The sequence below is a fragment of the Hyperolius riggenbachi genome, chromosome 5 (genome assembly GCF_040937935.1).
Source record: "Hyperolius riggenbachi isolate aHypRig1 chromosome 5, aHypRig1.pri, whole genome shotgun sequence".
In the NCBI taxonomy this organism is placed as follows: Eukaryota; Metazoa; Chordata; class Amphibia; order Anura; family Hyperoliidae; genus Hyperolius; species Hyperolius riggenbachi.
Genome location: NC_090650.1, coordinates 445,267,028 through 445,287,306, shown reverse-complemented (window position 1 = coordinate 445,287,306; position 20,279 = coordinate 445,267,028). Strand labels below are relative to the sequence as shown.

Below are 20,279 nucleotides of genomic sequence, written 5' to 3'. Positions count from 1 at the left end.
GTACATTTTTACACGTCACGTGACTTTTTACGCGTACACGGCAGTTCCCCATCAGATCCGTTTTTTTTTTTCCTTTTGGGTGTGGTTTAGCTGCCGTTTTTTCTGTGAGAGTGTTGTTTGACAGTGATGTCACTTGTGGGATGTACTTCCTGTGTACTGAAGTTCCCCATCAGGTCCTCTGCTTTTTGATCTGCTCTGATTGGTCACTTCTCAAGTCCTATTTGTGGATTGGTTAACATTTGAATGTGTAGCCATATAAAAGGAGGTATGTGAACACTGTTTGTCATTATGAGCTTGCAAGTTGAAGAAGAAGCATGTCGCTTCGAAGCAGCGGGCTGTAGTTGCCTTTAGCTCAATTTTGTTATGTGATTTTATTGCACAAATAAAAGAGCTATCTTTTTCACTTGAGCGGTGCTGCTGATACTACTTTTTTTGCTAGAGTACATAGTCATGTCACTGACTGTCCTCAGAGGAGCTCACACTCTAATCCTACCATAGTCATAGTGTAATGTCCTACCATATTATTATTATGTATTTATATAGCAGTGACATCCTCTGCAGCACATTACAGAGTACATAGTCATGTCACTGACTGTCCTCAGAGGAGCTCACAATCTAATCCTACCATAGTCATAGTGTAATGTCCTACCATATTATTATTATCTATTTATATAGCAGTGACATCCTCTGCAGCACATTACAGAGTACATAGTCATGTCACTGACTGTCCTCAGAGGAGCTCACACTCTAATCCTACCATAGTCATAGCCTAGTGTCCTACCATATTATTATTATGTATTTATATAGCACTGACATCTCCTGCAGCACATTACAGAGTACACAGTCGTGTCACTGACTGTCCTCAGAGGAGCTCACACTCTAATCCTACCATAGTCATAGTGTAATGTCCTACCATATTATTATGTATTTATATAGCAGTGACATCCTCTGCAGCACATTACAGAGTACATAGTCATGTCACTGACTGTCCTCAGAGGAGCTCACACTCTAATCCTACCATAGTCATAGTGTAATGTCCTACCATATTATTATTATGTATTTATATAGCAGTGACATCCTCTGCAGCACATTACAGAGTACATAGTCATGTCACTGACTGTCCTCAGAGGAGCTCACAATCTAATCCTACCATAGTCATAGTGTAATGTCCTACCATATTATTATTATCTATTTATATAGCAGTGACATCCTCTGCAGCACATTACAGAGTACATAGTCATGTCACTGACTGTCCTCAGAGGAGCTCACACTCTAATCCTACCATAGTCATAGCCTAGTGTCCTACCATATTATTATTATGTATTTATATAGCACTGACATCTCCTGCAGCACATTACAGAGTACACAGTCGTGTCACTGACTGTCCTCAGAGGAGCTCACACTCTAATCCTACCATAGTCATAGTGTAATGTCCTACCATATTATTATGTATTTATATAGCAGTGACATCCTCTGCAGCACATTACAGAGTACATAGTCATATCACTGACTGTCCTCAGAGGAGCTCACAATATAACCCTACCATAGTCAGTCTAATGTCCTACCATATTATTATGTATCTATATCTATATCTATATCTCTATCTATATCTATATCTCTATCTATCTATATCTATATCTCTATCTATCTATCTATATCTATATCTCTATCTATCTATCTATCTATCTATATCACTGACATCTTCTGCAGCACTTTACAGAGTACACAGTCATGTACACACTGTATACACACACACGCACACACCAGACTCCATGCAGTGATGCACGTAGCGTCCAGTTAGATCATTTTGTGGTACGGAGGGATGAATCTGGGATTGGCCATTCATTATCTCATGTCTGTGGAGGTCACACAGTGCAGCGCAGCGTTCCTGGGAATTCCAGGCAGTTGTGTGGAGTGACCCTCAGCGTCTGGTGATGGGAGGGGGCAGAGGGGGGGTGCCGGGCAGCTGACTGCAGATAATCCTCATGTGACCTATCGTGTGACTGCGTGTCCAACATGCGGCCCTCCAACCATCTAATGCTTCTGAGACCCCCAGACTCCTCCCACCGGATATTATAAACCACAGACACTGGAGGTCTCGCCTCACTGATGAATCACGTTTATATATTATCCCCTAACCCCCCCACACACGCCTCTCCCTAGATCTGTGCAGCAATCGCTGGCAGAGCTCCGCCCCCAGCTGTGCAGGGTCTCCGTGACTTTTACATGACCAGGAGCCCCGGTACCAGCCAGAGCTGAAGGCTGTGCTCTTCCATCACGCCAGTTCAGATCCCATCAGGGAATTTAATAACATCCAGGGCCAGATTTCCCATAAGACAATGTAGGCACATGACTACAGGCGCCTGGTGATTGAAAGGCAGCTCACTCCCCTTCCCTAGTGCCTCCCTCCTGTCTTACCTATGCTGGGTCCTGAGCACAGTGTAAATGAGGTTACACACCTGTGTCTGGCATTCTACCAACCAGATCTCCCTTCAATCAGGGCCACCCCTAGATACATAATACTGAGGATACCTCTGGATACCTAATACTTGGGGCACCTCTACCTACTTAGCATTAGTTAGCCAGAACTAACCTCAGTATTAAAGTGGATGCGAGATGAACTTTTACTCATTGCATAATTGCGTTCCTTTCCTATTGTTTATAGGGCATTCCTCAAGCCAAATACTTTTTTTGTTTTTGTTCGTTTTAATGCTCTAATTCCCTATAAACTAAACAAGCCTCGCCCACAGCTTTTTAGAGAGCCTTGGCATTTTCAGACAGTAGCAAGGGCTCATGGGAGCTCAGTCTGGGCAGGAGGAGGGGGAGGTATTACTAGCCAGAGATTTAAGAGGGAGAGGGGAGTGAAGTTTTCACAGGTGAGGGCTGGAGATGCAGCTCAGCTTGCCTGTGTGTAATGTTTACAAACATGGCTGCTGTCATTGTATCACAGGAAGAAATAATCACATTCTATTGAAGCTGTCTGCAGCTAGATTTGCTGTGTAAACAATATATCTTGTCTAAATCTAAACTTTAGACAAGATATCTAGACAAGTTACTTGTTTATAGATAGTTTTTTTTCATCTCTGATCCGCTTTAAGGGACACCTGTAGCTACCTATGACAGGCAAGGGAGAGGTGACAGCTGGACAGCCAGCACACTTGCAGTGCAGTTTGCCAGGTGTTTGTAGGTTCATGGAGGGCGGAGTCTAAGGTGCCAGGACATCTGTGCCTCTAGGCTCATGTGAGGGAAATCCAGGCCTGATTTCTTCTCTTGGCTCAATAATTGGAGATTACACTAATGACCTTTTTGCAGCAGTTCAGATCGCACTGTATAAAATATAACAGATTTCCACCCTGAATAACTTCTTCCTGACGAAGGGGAACGTCAGCTGTTTTACAAGTCTGTTTGTCGTCTATTCGGTTAACTAACTAAGCTAAAGGAACAACTAAAAATAAGATTTTAAAGTTTAACTAAAGTCGTGTGACCGGAGCAGCTGAATAGATAAAGCAGATTTTGCACGAATACCAAACCTGTTTACGTCCCAGAAGTCACTGGGCGAAGCTCCGCCTCCGATATCACTGGCACGGTGCAGAGATTCAACGAGCCCCAAATATCTGATCCCGAAATCTTTTATAACTGTAAGGTGTGGGATTGCTTGCCTAAAAGGACTATGCACTATGACAATGCGTTTCGTGGGATAGCTCCCACTTCTTCGGGTCAACACATGGTGCCAATGGCAATCCAGTGATTGGCTTTGACTTGCTCACCAGCTGTCTCTAGAACTGTAGCGACCTCATGAGGGAGGCCCAGCAGTGGCGGGGTTCCCCAACATGTTTGTATGTATGGTGCCTGCTGATGCAGCAACCTGGGTTTATGAGTATTGATCTTACCCCTTCATTCATCTTCCCCCCCCCCCCCCCCCCTCCATGAGACTGATTCACTTGGTACAGAGTAGTAGCAGCCTTTCTAGATCAGTCAAATAAAAGTCCTTTGGTTGGGATCAGACCAGCTCTCGGCAGCATGTTTGACGTCCGATTGATGGCCATATATTTGCTGATTTGAAAAAGACTCTTTTTTTTTTTATTATAAGTTGCAGAGAATTGGAGTACATCAGTTGAATTCTGTGGAACTGAAGGAATTGGGGGGAACTCTAACCTGCGGTTGTGTGTATTCATGGCAAATGTAAAGTAGGCTTCCGCCATGTTCACATTTATGTGTGTATTCTTATCACCACTCATTACCAGAACATTTCTTTATAAAGATTACTGACTACGACCATGTCACCGACACCTTACACAGGATCCAGCTGGGGGTGCTGCTGGGATCACTGCTGACTTTAGTGTAGCCACTGGTGGGGTTTTCCAATGTCTGCCCCTCAGCTGTCCATCCTCCGGGGGCCTCTTATTGATATACTTCTGTCTTCTCTGGGATTGTCCAGCATGATTGGGGATGACTGGAACAGTTCCGATAAGTTTTGTGTTCATCTCTGCAGTGATGTACCCCGATCAATCACCATGGCAGTGCAGTTATATACCCAGTGTATCCCTGTCAGTGTCCTCTGTAGGGATATACAGTCACCATGGCGGGGATATACCCCCATCAGTTACCATGGCAGGGCAGTTATATACCCAGTTTATCCCTGTCAGTGTCCTCTGTAGGGATATACAGTCACCATGGTGGGGCAGTTATATGTGCAGTTATATACCCCGGTTATCCCTGTCAGTGGTGTCCTCTGCTGCTGCCATGTCCCATCCATGTGCCCCATAAGGAATTTAGTTTGTGATCTCTTTAATCCCTGCACCCCCCTCCAGCCTCCTGGGACTGACACACAGTGACATCCCCAGCACTGATTGAGGCACAGATACAGAGGGGGATTTGCACAGAGCATCCCAATGTGACATGCCCCTAGCAACCAGTCAGACTGGTGATGGGATGCTCTGCTGCTATGGGTTACCTAACACTACACATCACTGCCTTTATCTCATCATAGCATTGGGTGACATTACACCTTTACTGCATCAGTCATAGGGGGACCTGTCCCTGCTGCATCCGTCATAGGACGACCTGTTCCTGCCATATCCATCAGAGGGAGACGTGTACTGATAGTAAACTAGCTAGTGTGTGCTAATCTCTGCTGCCTCCAGTATGTACAGTATAAGCTGTTACTCTGTGCCTGTACTAATAGTAAACTAGCTGCAGTGTGTGCTGATTTTAGGCTGTGTTCCCAGTTGAGCGGACTTTTTTTTTTTTTTTTTTTTTTTGTCCCTTCTCCACTCATAACAAAACTGACACAAATGTTAAAGTTGTTGTCACAGGCATGTGACCTTTCCAGCACTTCTGCTATTTTTCAGCTGGAGGACATTTAAACTACAGTATATCGGTCTCTCCTGGCCGTGATCTCTGGCTGCAGGACACCTGGTGTCGGAGGGGGACGTTTGGGGTCACTTTCCCTGGCTGGGATCCCAGCTCTGGCCTCAGGGCACCTGGTGTTGGAGGGGGTGTTTGGGGTCACTTTCCCTGGCTAGGATCCCAGCTCTGGCTGCAGGACAGGTGCTCTTGGCTCAGCATGGTCAGGGAATTGTATGCAGTAATATTTGATTGTTGCACAATTTCTCGGCATCTGACGCCTCGTGTGTAGGCAGTGGACAATACGAGTGTCAGTCACCCCCGGGGACACAGCCAGCAGCGTATATACACATCATGCGGTGACGGTTGTCACTTCATGTCACGTCACTGGGCAGTGAATAATACCTGTGCTGCTAACAAATACTTTAGTCCTCTTAAAAGCTGAAAAAAGAGGTGTGTGTTTGTTTTTTTGTTTTTTTTATCCCTGAGCTGTCATTTCGTGGCACCTGTCTGATTCCAGCAGTCCTGGTGAAAGAACAGACTCTAAGGCCAGGTTCACACTTAGATATTCAGGACACGTATTTTCACCTGTGTGTTTTCGGACACCCTGAGAATCTGTATGTGTGAAGATGTCTGAAAAACTGTGGCCGGCTGTCGGAATTTACATTGCACACACAATGAAATTTCGCATGTAATGTAAACTACCCACTGACTTAAGGCCCATACACACGCTCAATTAATGTTGGCCGATGGGGAACGTGGCCCGATAATACTAGCGAGCAATGGTGATATTGGAGGTGCGCCGCAGTGATGTCACATGGAGGGGGGTGGGGAAGAACAATTCTATCTGCTGAAGCAATCACTGACCACACGGTCGAGAGGGGCCAGCGACTGCCATACACACGCTGGAGTCTTGGGAGAGGTGGTCGCTATCGGCTGCTTCGGACAGGTGTGTTCTTTGTTTGTGTTATTTATCTAGTCCCAAACCCCGCCCCCGCCTATCACAACCGTGAACTGGCCAGCTGTGATCCCCGCCTGTCCCGACCGCAGACTGGCCAAGTGTGATCCCAGCCCCCCGCCTATCACAACCGTGGACTGGCCAAGTATGACCCCCGCCTGTCCCGACCGTGGACTGGCCAGCTGTGACCCTCCTCCCCCAACCGCCTGTCCCGACCACAGACTGGCCAAGTGTGACACATCCCCAAAGCCCCCACCCCCCCCCACTCCTATCCCAACCGCGGACTGTCAGATCCGCATTCTGTGCAGTGTGAAGTATATATGATTAGCGCTGATATAGTGAGCGCAAACACATGCGCAGATCCGTTTACCCCTCCTGTACTGTAGATAATCGCCCACAGATGTTCTGGATCAGCTGTATTCCAGCCTGCCCAGAATTCACCCCATTGACACCGTATCCCGGGTGTAATAATACTGTAACAGAATGAGGCCTCAGATGAGCTCCGCTCACCCTACTGTACGGCGGTGTCGGCAGTCGCTGGGTGATTGCCCTTCGCCCTCGTACACTTTGTGCTGACACACCGACAGAGAAGGAACCTGTTTTTGTTTAGCAGAAATGTTAGTTGGTGTCAGAAGCATGTGACCTCTCCTACACTTCTGCTATTTATCATATCAGCTTCTGCCCCCAGCGAGTATCCCTCTCTGTCGCAATGCAACATGTGAGAACAATGGAAGTCCTTTCATATAATGATCAGGTTATTAGACTTCAAGATAATCCAGGTGAAGCACTAAAAGGCTGGGAGGAGGTGATCAGGGTATCCATAAAACTAGGTTAAAAACACATAACCTAGAAAGTGAGGTAGCTTACCCTAATGAAGACATTCATGTACTTAATCTCACCTTGCACTGGCAACACCTTTCAGGGATGCACGCCCCCTTCCTCAGGCCAAATAAAGTGCCAGAGGGTGCTCTGAGCCTGAGGCACCTCAGCCTGAGGAATTGGGTAAGTACTGATGAAACGCATTGCCAGTGCATGGTAAGATTAAGTACATGAATTTGTCTTCATTGGGGTAAGCTACCCACTTCTTTCTATTTTGCCTTGTTACCCTAGTTTTACTGGCACCCTGGGCACCTCTTCCCTCAATTTGTGCTTATCACCCTCCCTGGGAGGGGTGATCTGTTTGGCTCATTTGTTGCTCTGCCTTGCTTTGGAACCATTTGGCCATGTCGTATCGGCCGCGTCCGGCTGGGCCGGATGCCCGAGTGCGGCCGCGTCCGGCTGGGCCGGATGCCCGAGTGCGGCCGCGTCCGGCTGGGCCGGATGCCCGAGTGCGGCCGCGTCCGGCTGGGCCGGATGCCCGAGTGGAGTCAGGTTTGTGCATCTCCACCTGGGAAAAAAATAGCCGTCCCAGGAGCTCAACTGGTATAATATAATTGAGCTAGGGAGTCGACCAGTCCACACCCGGATCCCTCAGGGTGCAAAAAGTCCACAGCAATAGAAAACGTCTGTCCATTTCTTCAGTGATAGCATCTTTTTCTAGTACACACCAACACTATCACTGAAGGAACGGACCTGCCTGCTCAGACCTGAGCATAGATGGATTGAAGTGAAGTACTTTAGCACCCAATGGACTGAACGATGAATTCAATCTGAAATGTTTTTTATAACTGTACTGTAAACTTGGCCATTTGTTCTTTCAGCATGTGCCTGCCCCTTGTGGGCGTGTTTTTTTTTTTTTTCTCTCTAGGTATGTAATTTATTTATATTGAGCACGAGTTGATAAAGGCCTGCTGGCCGAAAAGTTGTGGTGTTTTGTCACTATGGTGTAATAAAATGGTGCTATAATTGGAACAAGCGTGCAGCCAGCGGAGTCCATAAGTGGTGAATAATGTCGAGTATTGCATCACTTAAAGTGGAGCTGAACTCTCGCACAGGACAGAAAGAAAACCTGGAGAAACGCACCCTGTATGTATGTAGAGTTTAGCCTGTCTAATTCCCCCTCATCTGTGATTAATCACAAGTTGTAATTTGATCCCTCAGCTGTGTCAGCTGGCTGCCACAGCAGATAAGCTCTTTTAAAGGCGCAGGATGTTCACCCCATGTCTGCTTCCATGAAAACAGGAAGTATACATAGTGCAGATGTATTGCAGGATTTGTATTAGCTGTAACAAGAAATGTTTTTCTTTTTAAAGATTATTATGCTGTTGCTTATCTTTTAGAGCGGAGAGGAAGTTCTGAGTTCCGGTCCGCTTTTAGGAAGGCGCTCTGTTTAGTAACAAAGTCTTTATGATACAAGAAGGAAAAGATACGATGAATCGTTTTATTTTGTGTTAGAACACGACTTGGATCAGTCGGAAACTTTCACAAACATTACATAGTTTCTAGCTCTTTATACTGGTAGATGGTAAGCTCTTGTGCATGCGCGCCCCCTCCCCCCCCCCCCCCCCCGGTCTCTCACAATGATTGGCTGTATTTGTAGTACATCGCTGTGGTATATGTTGGCTTTGCATTGTGGTGCACACTGAACAGTCACGCTGGGGACACTGCAGACCCCGGTGATAGGTGACAAGTCCCCAGCCTGGCCTCTTGTGACGTAGGTGGGTTGCAAGGGGGGGGGGGGGGGGAGGCCGCAGGAGGGAGGGTGCTGGGGGGCAGCAGGGGGATCAGAGCTGGGGGGCAGCAGGGGGATCAGAGCTGGCCGACTCGTGGCGATTGTTCCTCAGAATTCCTCCTGTGTTTCTCATCCTCATTAGTCAGAGATGGGCCCACCGGCGCCCATTCGTTGCCATAGAGACCAGGAGAGGCCATTGTGAGCCCAGCAGCCCCCATTCATCCCGGCCGATCATCCTGAAGAGAGTATTAAATGACTTGACTGAAAGGGAGCATTCAGATGGAGCGCCAGCTCTGCGGCCCGCCTGCAAAACTCAGTGCAAAGTCTGATCCGCTCCCTGCAGCACCCAGTGCAAGCCTTCCCCTCCTCTCAATGGCAGGGCCGCCATCAGACATGTCTGGGCCCCATACCGGGCAATCCTACTGGGCCCTCCTCACTCCTCTCCGCCCCACATGGCAAATCACGATCTTTGAAGGCCTGATCACACTATCAATATCAGTCTGTCCGCTTTTCATGCACTCTAGTGGCTGGGAGTGTCCTGCGTATGCTCAGTTCATTAAGGCTGTAACTGTGCATGCTCAGAACCCTCCCAGCTATAGGGGCATGAGGGAGGTGCGCAGCACAGAACAGTGCATGCGCTGCAACCCAGCTGCATAGCGCAGACTTCACAGGAGCACAACGGAGGGGCCGGAAAAGTACTGAGGGAGGTATTGGGGTTACCATAGTAACGTCCGCGCTGGTCAGGATACTTCACAGCAGCACCCGGCATTTAAAGGAGTGTGTTGCTATGGAAGCAGCACACGTAACTAAGGCAGGCACGCTACGCTACACGAGGGGCGCACATTGTTTAACTCAACCCCATTATATCACATCTGTGGCTCTCCGGCGCAGAGCCGTTGCTGCTCTCCTCTCAGGTGTTCAGCTGCGGGCTGTGGCTCTCCTCAGTTGTGCGGCTGCCGCCGCTGCTCTCCTCTCGGGTGTACGGCTGCGGCTCTCCTCTCGGGTGTACGGCTGCGGCTCTCCTCTCGGGTGTACGGCTGCGGCTCTCCTCTCGGGTGTACGGCTGCGGCTCTCCTCTCGGGTGTACGGCTGCGGCTCTCCTCTCGGGTGTACGGCTGCGGCTCTCCTCTCGGGTGTACGGCTGCGGCTCTCCTCTCGGGTGTACGGCTGCGGCTCTCCTCTCGGGTGTACGGCTGCGGCTCTCCTCTCGGGTGTACGGCTGCGGCTCTCCTCTCGGGTGTACGGCTGCGGCTCTCCTCTCGGGTGTACGGCTGCGGCTCTCCTCTCGGGTGTACGGCTGCGGCTCTCCTCTCGGGTGTACGGCTGCGGCTCTCCTCTCGGGTGTACGGCTGCGGGCTGCGGCTCTCCTCTCGGGTGTACGGCTGCGGGCTGTGGCTCTCCTTGGGTGTGCAGCTGCCGCCCCGCTCTCCTCTCGGGTGTACGGCTGCGGGCTGTGGCTCTCCTTTCGGGTGTACAGCTGTGGCTCTCCTCTCGGGTGTACGGCTGCGTGTCACTACAGGATCCCTTTAAGGGAACAGACACTTAGAGCAGATGCAGCCTGCGGCTGGGGTATAATTATGCTGTATCAGCGAATAAGATGAATGTCACTAAGAATACAGTGTGACAGATTTATCTCCCGGCCGCAGCATTGTCATGTGACTCGGGTGTATTATGGTGTAATGTATTGTCTGCCTGAGCGAAATATCAGGTGAGATGGGCGGGGCAAAACCGAGAGACAAGCCCGCCCCTGTCCGATCGCTCTCCACTCAGAGCTGGATCAAATTGTGATCGATTCCCTCTACACACAGCATGTCGGGTTTTTTTTTTTTTTTTTTTTTCTTCCCTCCAATAGATTTCAAATGAATAGATAGATTGTATGTTCTCCCTGTGTCTGTGTGGGTTTCCTCCAGTAACTTGGGTTCCCTCCCACATCCCAAAAAACATACAGATAAGTTAATTGGCTCTCCCCTAAATTGGCCCTAGACTATGATACATACACTATACAATACATACATAGAGAGCTGAGGTGAGAGGCTCCAGCCTCAGGGTGCAGTGTAGGAGGGTGCAGGGCCGAGGTGAGAGAGGCTCTGGCCTTAGGGTACAGTGTAGGGGGGGCGGGGCCAAGGTAGAGGCGAGAGAGGCTTCAGCCTCAGGGTGCAGTGTAGGAGGGCGCAGGGCTGAGGCGAGAGACTCCAGCCTCAGGATGCAGTGTAGGAGGGCGCAGGGCTGAGGTGAGAGAGGCTCTGGCCTCAGGGTACAGTGTAGGGGGGTCGGGGCCGAGGTAGAGGCGAGAGAGGCTTCAGCCTCAGGGTGCAGTGTAGGAGGGCGCAGGGCTGAGGCGAGAGAGGCTCCAGCCTCAGGGTGCAGTGTACGAGGGCGCAGGGCTGAGGCGAGAGACTCCAGCCTCAGGGTGCAGTGTAGGAGGGCGCAGGGCTGAGGCGAGAGAGGCTCCAGCCTCAGGGTGCAGTGTACGAGGGCGCAGGGCTGAGGCGAGAGACTCCAGCCTCAGGGTGCAGTGTAGGAGGGCGCAGGGCTGAGGTGAGAGAGGCTCTGGCCTCAGGGTGCAGTGTACGAGGGCGCAGGGCTGAGGCGAGAGGCTCCAGCCTCACGGTGCAGTTTAGGAGGGTGCAGGGCCGAGGTAGAGGCGAGAGAGGCTTCAGCCTCAGGGCGCAGTGTAGGAGGGGGCACAGGGCAGAGGCGAGAGACGCTCCAGCCTCGGCGCAGTGTAGGAGGGGGATGGGGCAGAGGCGAGAGAGGCTCCAGCCTCAGGGTACAGTGTAGGGGGGGCGCACAACCCACTCAGCTATCATTCCCCTATTGTGTTGGAAGTAGAGCGATACGAGAGAGATACAAAAAGGGGGTACATGGCAGTGACTGCAAGCCAGATAACTAGAGAATAAGGAGTTGGGGGCCCTGGGGCACCTCTTAGTGTAATAGCAATCAGTGTGTGACGGCTGGGGTGGGAGGGGTGGAGGGGCGCACTTTGATGTCTCAGCCTTGGGTGCTGGAGGACTTTATCCCGGCTCTGCATAGACATATGATTATGGCAGGATTAGAGTGTGAGCTCCTCTGAGGACAGTCAGACATGACTATGTACTCTATATAGCACTGACATCTTCTGCAGCACTGTACAAATACATAATAATAATATGGTAGGACATTAGACTATGACTATGGTAGGATTAGAGTGTGAGCTCCTCTGAGGACAGTCAGTGACATGACTATGTACTCTGTAATGTGCTGCAGACTGTTGGTGCTATATAAATACTAAATTATAATCTAGCAGGAATTTCATTGGACATGATTAAACCACAGCGTAGCACTGTTCAATGCAGTGTAATGCTATGGCCCAGCAAATGACTGCCACACTTGCCCCGCCCCAGTCACCAAAAGCTTTCCATCCTGTCCCATGCTCAGCTCGTGGCCAGGCGACTCTGCGCTGCTCAGCTCGTGGCCAGGCGACTCTGCGCTGCTCAGCTCGTGGCCAGGCGACTCTGCGCTGCTCAGTTAGTTGTACAGTCTGGCTCAGCTGAAGGACTTGTGCAGGAATTTGCTGGTTGCAGCACTTGTCACAGATGAGAAGTTCTCGCCGGATTTTCGCTGACATGACGCTATAGAGTTCCTGTGTGTAATATTGTGCTTTATTGCGAAATACCAGAGACAAATAGCAGGAGAGCCCCCACAATGCACAACCTGTATGAGGGTGTCTGGAACATGCTGTGTGTGGTGTCCATCACTGATCTCCTCCTGGGCAGGGTCAGGTGTTCTCTCCCTATTCTGCAGTCAAAGGTCCCTTTTTATAAATTAGAGTAGGATTTGCCATAACTACTTCCTGTGGTAGGATATCCCACATTGTATCCACTCTTACTGTAAAGAACCCCTTCCTACACAGGTGGTGAAATCTCTATTCCTCCATGTTTGTGTCGCTTTCCTCCAGACTGTGGGACGTACATTAGATTGTGAGCTCTTTGTTCGCAGTAATGACCTGATCTTGCAGTATAGTCACACGTGTGATGTCAGTTTATGGCCTGGCAGCAGTTACACACTTCGCACTTTCACCAGGATCTGTCCTCCAGGACGCGGCAATACTGAGAGATAGGCGGAGGTCACCGATAGGACGCCGTCTCCCACACCCCTCATTACCTGTTTACTTTATATTAATAAGTGAACTTTCCCTTCACCTGAGCCACAGATAAGCTATTTGTGCTGACTGCGTGTGTTCTGGCATCCGCCTGCCATATGAGACCAGAGGTTACCTTCCCGCCCTCTGCTCAGTCACTGCCGGGCCTGGCTACCCTCTGCTGCCCTCCACTGCTTACTGATGCCCTCTGCTACCCCTGTTACCCTCCACTATTTACTGTTATTTTCTGCTCTGCCGCTGCCATGCCTGGCTAGTTAGAAGGGAAGTGGTACTGTGCCATTACATGGACTGTATAGAGGGAAGTGGTGCTGTGCGATTACACGGACTGTATGGAAGGGAAGTGGTACTGTGTGATTACACGGACTGTATGGAGGGGAAGTGGTACTGTGCCATTACACGGACTGTATAGAGGGAAGTGGTACTGTGCCATTACACTGACTGTATGGAAGGGAAGTGGTACTGTGCCATTACATGGACTGTATGGAGGGAAGTGGTACTGTACCATTACACTGACTGTATGGAGGGAAGTGGTACTGTGCCATTACACGGACTGTATGGAGGGGAAGTGGTACTGTGCCATTACACGGACTGTATGGAGGGGAAGTGGTACTGTGCCATTACACGGACTGTATGGAGGGGAAGTGGTACTGTGCCATTACACGGACTGTATGGAGGGAAGTGGTACTGTGCGATTACACGGACTGTATGGAGGGAAGTGGTACTGTGCCATTACACGGACTGTATGGCGGGGAAGTGGTACTGTGCCATTACACGGACTGTATGGCGGGGAAGTGGTACTGTGCCATTACACGGACTGTATGGCGGGAAAGTGGTACTGTGCCATTACACGGACTGTATGGAGGGAAGTGGTACTGTGCGATTACACGGACTGTATGGAAGGGAAGTGGTACTGTGCGATTACACGGACTGTATGGAGGGGGAGTGGTACTGTGCCATTACACGGACTGTATGGAGGGAAGTGGTACTGTGCCATTACACGGACTGTATGGAGGGGGAGTGGTACTGTGCCATTACACTGACTGTATGGAGGGAAGTGGTACTGTGCCATTACACGGACTGTATGGAAGGGAAGTGGTACTGTGCGATTACACGGACTGTATGGAGGGAAGTGGTACTGTGCGATTACATGGACTGTATGGAGGGAAGTGGTACTGTGCCATTACACGGACTGTATGGAGGGAAGTGGTACTGTGCCATTACACGGACTGTATGGAAGGGAAGTGGTACTGTGCGATTACACGGACTGTATGGAGGGAAGTGGTACTGTGCCATTACACGGACTGTATGGAGGGAAGTGGTACTGTGCCATTACACGGACTGTATGGAAGGGAAGTGGTACTGTGCGATTACACGGACTGTATGGAGGGAAGTGGTACTGTGCCATTACACGAACTGTATAGAGGGAAGTGGTACTGTGCCATTACACGGACTGTATGGAGGGAAGTGGTACTGTGCCATTACATGGACTGTATGGCGGGGAAGGGTTACTGTGCCATTACACGGACTGTATAGAGGGAAGTGGTACTGTGCCATTACACGGACTGTATGGAGGGAAGTGGTACTGTGCCATTACACGGACTGTATGGAGGGAAGTGGTACTGTGCCATTACACGGACTGTATGGAGGGAAGTGGTACTGTGCCATTACACGGACTGTATGGAGGGAAGTGGTACTGTGCCATTACACGGACTGTATGGAGGGAAGTGGTACTGTGCCATTACACGGACTGTATGGAGGGAAGTGGTACTGTGCCATTACACGGACTGTATGGAGGGAAGTGGTACTGTGCCATTACACGGACTGTATAGAGGGAAGTGGTACTGTGCCATTACACGGACTGTATGGAGGGAAGTGGTACTGTGCCATTACACGGACTGTATGGAGGGAAGTGGTACTGTGCCATTACACGGACTGTATGGGGGGAAGTGGTACTGTGCCATTACACGGACTATATAGAGGGAAGTGGTACTGTGCCATTACATGGACTGTATGGAGGGAAGTGGTACTGTGCCATTACACGGACTGTATAGAGGGAAGTGGTACTGTGCCATTACATGGACTGTATGGAGGGAAGTGGTACTGTGCCATTACACGGACTGTATGGATGGGGATTACAGCCAGTGTAGTGTGGAATATAGTCTGTGATGCAGCGCGGCCTGCAGGACAGGAGAGGCGCTGCGGCTCTGTCTGTACTCAGTAGCTCTTCAGTGCAGAGCGCTAACCTCAGTATTGTTAGCCGATATTATTATACACAGAATTCAGGTGATTTTAATCCTTTCTTGTCCTCCATTGCAGGGAGTGAAGAAACCGTTCACAGAAGTTATAAAGGCTAACATTGGAGACGCCCACGCCATGGGCCAGAAGCCAATCACCTTCCTCAGGCAGGTGAGGCTGCAGGAAGCAGAGCCTTCAATATGGGCGGGAAACGTGCTATATAGCAGTGGTGGGGGGAACACATGATGGTGGTGAGGTGCACAAATCTCCCAGTGATGGGAGGTGGTGACGCGAGTGTCCCGGTGATGGGGGGGGGGCACATAAGTGTCCCAGTGAAGGAGGAGGCTGCCATATTTTTTTTCTCGTTAAACAATACCAGTTACCTGGCAGCCCTGCTGATCTATTTGGCTGCAGTAGTGTCTGAATCTCACCAGAAACGAGCATGCAGCTAATCCAGCCACACTTCAGTCTGAGCACCTGATTTGCTGTATGCTTGTTCTGGGGCTATGGCTAAATGTATTAGAGGCAGAAGATCAGCAGGACTGCCAGGCAATGTGCAATGTTTAAATGGAAGTAAATATGGCAGCCTCCATATCCCTCTCACTTTAGGTTCCTTTTACGTGTGTGAAGGACGCAGCAAATGTTAGACTCCTGAGCTCTGCAGGAAGTGGCGCAGGGATGAAGATGGTCGGTGCTCCAACAACTGACCCTACACCGGCGAGCTAACCTACATCGCATAGACTTTACTCATACCTCCCAACTTTTAGAGACGAGAAAGAGGGACACTTAAGCCACACCCCTGCCACACCCCTAATCACGCCACGTCACACCCTCTAGTCACGCATACCATAAAGATTTCATTACAAAAATATGTTTTATCATTCAAACCACACTGGTCCTTTCCATCCTGGTTCATGTTTCCTTCATAGTAACATTTTACATTTAGTAAAATATCAATTTAAAGGATGGGTATAAAGTTTAGAGTCAAACACATTTTTAGTAGAGAAATATATATATATTTACATTAGAAAGAGGGACAAAGTCCTGAAAGAGGGACAAATGAGGGTGAAAGAGGGACAGGGCTCCCAAAAAAGGACTGTCCTTCCAAAAGAGGGACAGTTGGGAGCTATGCTATACTATCCCCTAACATAGCTCCCAACTGTCTCTCTTTTGCAGGGACAGTCCCTCTGTCCCTCTTTCTGTGTAAATATACTGTATGTATTTCTCTACAAAAGTGTTTAATTGACTCTAAACTTTATTCCCATCCTTTAAATTAATATATTTCTTTCTTTCCAATGTTAATATGAAGGAAAATGAACCAGGATAGAAAGGACTAGTGTGGTTTGAATTATAAAACCTATTTTTCTTATGAAATCTTTATGGTATGTGTGGCAGGGGCGTGATCAGGGGTGTGGCTTAAAGAGAACCAGAGATGAAGCACCCTCTTGTATTTTACCTTATAAATCAGTGGGAACATGACAGTAAACACCTAATCTGCTCTTTGTTTCATTGTTTTCTATTTAATCTGACTGTTATCACCTCTGATAAGAATCCCCGACTGAGAAGTCAGTCTAGCTTTGCTACAGAATGATTATAGCTGAGTCTGTCTCTGGTGTCTTTTCAAGCCCAAGCCTGCCCCCTTGTGGCTCTGCTATAATGACTCAGCTATAACTATTCCCTGCAAAGCCAAGCTGAATGCTCAGTCCGGGATTCTTGTCACAGCTGATAACAGACACTTTTAGCAGTGAGGATGAAACAGAGAGCATGGGAAGTGTTTTCTCTAATGTTCTTACTGATGTATATGGTAAGATACATGAGGGTACTTCGTCTCTGGTTCCCTATAAAGGGAACCTAAACTTGGAAGGATATGGATTTTTCCTTTTTAAAATAATACCGGTTGCCTGACTCTCCTGATGATCCTGTGTCTCTAATACTTTTAGCCACAGCCCCTCAACAAGCATGCAGATCAGGTGCTCTGACTGAAGTCAGACTGGATTAGCTGCATGCTTGTTTCAGGTGTGTGATTCAGACACTACTGCAGCCAAAGAGATCAGCAGGACTGACAAGCAACTGGTATTATTTAAAAGGAAAAATCCATATCCCTCTCAGTTAAGGTTCCCTTTAAGTGTCCCTCTTTTTCATCTCAAAGTTGGGAGGTATGTCCTAACCCTCCTGCCTATGCGTTTGTCACTGAATGTAGGAAGATTGGACGGGTAGGTTATTTAGTCGGCACACCGGCCCGGTTAGCAGATCGCACAATCTGCAGCTCTGTCCAGACAGGTGAGGCAACCTCTGCACTGGCAGAATAATGTTATTTAGGAATGTAGAAGATGGAAGAGAAGAGATGGTGGTCATCACCTTGCAGCCTCAGTAGTGAGTCGCCCTCTAGTGGCCGCATACAGAGCTGCACATGTGTAAAGCCGCCCTCTGTCCAGCCCCAACATGAGTTATATCTGTAGATGTGGTGGCAACAGGAAGACCATAAGCTGCCATTAGCACAGAATTATGGTTCTGGCTGGATGCTGTGCTGGGTAAGGGCTCTGCCTCTGATACAGGAGACCAGGGTACGAATCTCGGCTCTTCCAGATCAGTAAGCCAGGACCTATTCAGTGAGGAGACCTTGGGCAAGACTCATAACTGCTACTATCTATAAAACGCCCCTAGTGGCTGCAGCTCTGGAGTCCACCAGGAGAAAAGCCTGATATAAATGTTTTGTCTTGTCTCTTCCGTATAACACTCCTGTGTGACTGCGCTGTCCTCTCTGTGCCGCCAGGTGACGGCGATCTGCCTGTACCCAGAGCTGCTGAATGACAACAAGTTCCCGGACGATGCGAAGCAGAAGGCGATCCATATCCTGCAGGCGTGCGGAGGGAAAAGCATTGGTGAGTGAGTGATTCTGGGCTTGGTAAATATTGTCGGCTCCTTGCCACCACAGACGGGCAGATATCATTGTTATGACCACAGCGGTGTACCGGCTCACACTCTGGTCTTGCAGCGCTGCAGTTTCAGTCTCAGTCAGGGCAGCACCTGCTTCACTCTCAGTTCAGCCAATTAGAATAGGAAAAAAGCATTATATTTGCATACAAGTCTGTATTATCTGCGTCTAAGACCATCTCTGTTCCTGATTTATGCAGACAGGTGGCGAGTTCTCTTGCTAGGAGTCTCGTGAAAGGGCACATGACCAACAGCGAGCTGTAGCTGCCTCACAGCACTGATCCATGTTGGATTGTTAAATGTTTTTACTATACGTGTTTTTATTTGAAGTAGTGCAGATTGAAGATTCTTCTGACTGTATGTAGCTTTGACCACCATTGTTAAGACATTGTTTTTTTTTTCCTTGTCACCAAATAAACGAACTATAAATCTTAATGTGTTAGTGTTTATGAGCATGGTGACAGATCCCCCAAATGGCCAAATCCAATAACCCAGGCATCTTCGTTTATTTTAGTTGATGGAGAACTGCACAACTGAAGCCATTGTTGGAACTTGGAAGCAGTGCAGGTTCTGGAGTGGTGTGTGCAGGTTCTGGAGTGGTGTGTGCAGGTTCTGGAGTGGTGTGTGCAGGTTCTGGAGTGGTGTGTGCAGGTTCTGGAGTGGTGTGTGCAGGTTCTGGAGTGGTGTGTGCAGGTTCTGGAGTGGTGTGTGCAGGTTCTGGAGTGGTGTGTGCAGGTTCTGGAGTGGTGTGTGCAGGTTCTGGAGTGGTGTGTGCAGGTTCTGGAGTGGTGTGTGCAGGTTCTGGAGTGGTGTGTGCAGGTTCTGGAGTGGTGTGTGCAGGTTCTGGAGTGGTGTGTGCAGGTTCTGGAGTGGTGGGTGTGTGCAGGTTCTGGAGTGGTGGGTGTGTGCAGGTTCTGGAGTGGTGGGTGCGTGCAGGTTCTGGAGTGGTGGGTGCGTGCAGGTTCTGGAGTGGTGGGTGCGTGCAGGTTCTGGAGTGGTGTGTGTGTGTGTGTGTGCAGGTTCTGGAGTGGTGTGTGTGTGTGTGTGCGTGTGCAGGTTCTGGAGTGGTGTGTGTGTGTGTGTGTGTGTGTGTGTGTGTGTGTGTGTGTGCAGGTTCTGGAGTGGTGTGTGTGTGTGTGTGTGTGTGTGTGTGTGTGTGTGCAGGTTCTGGAGTGGTGTGTGTGTGTGTGTGTGTGTGTGTGTGTGTGTGTGTGCAGGTTCTGGAGTGGTGTGTGTGTGTGTGTGTGTGTGTGTGTGTGTGTGTGTGTGTGTGTGTGTGTGTGTGCAGGTTCTGGAGTGGTGTGTGTGTGTGCAGGTTCTGGAGTGGTGTGTGTGTGTGTGTGTGTGTGTGTGTGTGTGCAGGTTCTGGAGTGGTGTGTGTGTGTGTGTGTGTGTGTGTGCAGGTTCTGGAGTGGTGTGTGTGTGTGTGTGTGTGTGTGTGTGCAGGTTCTGGAGTGGTGTGTGTGTGCAGGTTCTGGAGTGATGTCCATCTCTCCAGTGTGACGCCGGTCAGAAAGTGGCAGCCTCTAGTGTTGGACGGAACCCTTAGTAATGTCTGTACATCTATGGATGGAAAAGGTTAGGTCATTGACTGTGGCCCAACTTATTTCCTCAAACCAACTCTGAGTCCAGCGGTAACACTCAACACTGGGGAGTTTGAATAATGGTTTTATAGGTGGGATGATAACCATGAACTGTCCTCCTTCTCAGCTTCAGATATGTTCTCCAATCTCCACAGGCTCGTACAGCGCCAGTCAGGGCGTCGAGATCATCCGCCAAGATGTTGCCAAGTATATCGAGAAGAGAGATGGCCTTCCATCCAATGCTGATGATATCTACCTCTCTACTGGGGCCAGTGACTCAATCGTGGTGAGTGATTTGCCCAAGATCAACTTTGCTCGATGGCGCCAACCCCAAGAAGCTCAAAATGACAGATATTTATCAAGTTCCAAGCCTGGGGGTGGATGGGCTGCTTACGGTTCCCTGTCCCTGAAATATCTACTTGTAAGAAAACTCAATAGAAAAGTTAATTGAATAGGGATCCGTGTCTCTTG

The 20,279-nt window shown here is 49.3% G+C and overlaps 1 protein-coding gene across 8 annotated transcripts in view; it reads left to right on the top strand.

Moving 5' to 3' along the window:
* The window catches only part of GPT (glutamic--pyruvic transaminase), a 108,717-nt gene that overhangs the window by 80,567 nt on the left and 7,871 nt on the right, over positions 1-20,279 (top strand). For all 8 annotated transcript variants that reach the window (XM_068238165.1, XM_068238171.1, XM_068238166.1 and 5 more), the window contains 3 exons: positions 15,373-15,462; positions 18,065-18,173; positions 19,964-20,094. In XM_068238165.1, the coding sequence (XP_068094266.1) occupies positions 15,373-15,462; positions 18,065-18,173; positions 19,964-20,094 (330 nt within the window). The remainder of the gene's footprint in view (positions 1-15,372; positions 15,463-18,064; positions 18,174-19,963; positions 20,095-20,279) is intronic.